The sequence below is a fragment of the Corvus brachyrhynchos genome, unplaced genomic scaffold (assembly GCF_000691975.1).
Source record: "Corvus brachyrhynchos isolate BGI_N302 unplaced genomic scaffold, ASM69197v1 scaffold25, whole genome shotgun sequence".
NCBI lineage: Eukaryota > Metazoa > Chordata > Aves > Passeriformes > Corvidae > Corvus > Corvus brachyrhynchos.
In genome coordinates, this window is record NW_008238313.1 from 83,220 (window position 1) to 84,509 (window position 1,290).

Here is a 1,290-nt window from a genome sequence, read left to right on the forward strand (position 1 = left end):
TGCTGGAGGCCCCAGTGTGCCTGGTGTAAGGCAGCCCTAAGCCCCTGTAGAGTTGCCTGCCTGTCCTCCCTCCCCCAGGGAGGGCAGGCACCGAGGCACCCCAGGCCCACTGCCGGGTTAAGTGCTGTCTCAGGGCAGGGCCGTGCCCACGGCTGGGGGGGCCAGGAGGGCTTTGGCATTGCGTGGGTTCACCCAGCTCTCGGCTGTGTGGCCGTGGATCTTCTGGTGGCGCTTGTAGTTGTCCCAGTGACCAGTGGTGTAGGAGCAGTTCCGGCACTGGAAGGGCTTCTCGCCCGTATGCCGCAGCATGTGCCGCTTCAGGTTCATGCTCTGGTTGCAGCTGTAGCTGCAGAGGCTGCACTGGAAGGGCTTGTCGCCTGAGTGGATGCGCCCATGACGCTTGAGGTTGGCCAGGTTGCCACAGGCATAGTCGCAGAGCTGGCACTTGTAGGGCTTCTCGCCTGTGTGCACGCGCTGGTGCCGCTTCAGGTTGTCCAGGTGGGCGGAGGCATAAGGGCAGAGCGGGCAGGCGAAGGGCTTCTCCCCGCTGTGTGTCTTCATGTGCCGTGCCAAGTGGTTGGGGTAGTGGGTGACGAAGGGGCAGAGGCTGCAGGCAAAGCCCTTGTCCCCAGCGCCCTTGCGGGGGCTGGCGCCTGGCTCGGTGCCCAGCACCGCCAAGCTGCAGCGCCCGCAGACCTGCTCGGCCAGGCCCTCATCCTGTGCGAATCCGTCATCCAGCACCAGCCCGCACATGCGGCATGTGAAGGGGAAGAGCAGCTCGGGCAGTGCAGCTGCCTCCTCGCCCCGCAGCCGTGCGCAGCCGGGCAGGAAGGGGCCGCTGCCGCTGCCCACGTGCAGGCTCAGCTCTGGCAGCAGTGGCTCTGCAGGACAAACAGACGGGTTTGTGAGCTGGGCAGCACAGCACCAGTGAGGATTGGCTCTGTGACGAGCCACAGTGCCCCAGTGAGCCTGGCAGTACCTGACTTTGGGTTGATGGCAGGATCTGTGCCCTGCCCCAGCTCCAAAGCCCCCACAACAGCTCTCCCCACATCCCCACACCGTCCCACCTTTACCTGGGTCCTTGTCCCGCCGGTGCGGCCCCTCGCCCTCGGGCAGGCGGTGGCTGAGCATGTGCCGCTTCAGGTTGCGGCTCTGATTGCAGCGATAGTCGCAGGCAGCACACTGGAAGGGCTTGTCCTGGCTGTGGACCCGCTCGTGGCGTTTGAGGTTGCCCAGGCTGCTGCAGGCGAAGCTGCAGCACGTGCAGCGGTACGGCTTCTCCCCGGTGTG

At 65.9% G+C, this 1,290-nt stretch overlaps 1 protein-coding gene across 1 annotated transcript in view; it reads right to left on the reverse strand.

Moving 5' to 3' along the window:
* ZNF513 (zinc finger protein 513) overlaps positions 1 to 1,290 on the reverse strand; it is a 3,700-nt gene that overhangs the window by 179 nt on the left and 2,231 nt on the right. The window contains exons 3-4 of the mRNA XM_008633224.2: positions 1,074 to 1,289; positions 1 to 881 (exon numbers count right to left, since the gene is read on the reverse strand). The exon at positions 1 to 881 is cut by the window's left edge and continues 179 nt beyond it. Coding sequence (XP_008631446.2) covers positions 130 to 881; positions 1,074 to 1,289 — 968 coding nt within the window. The 3' untranslated portion in view covers positions 1 to 129. The remainder of the gene's footprint in view (positions 882 to 1,073; position 1,290) is intronic.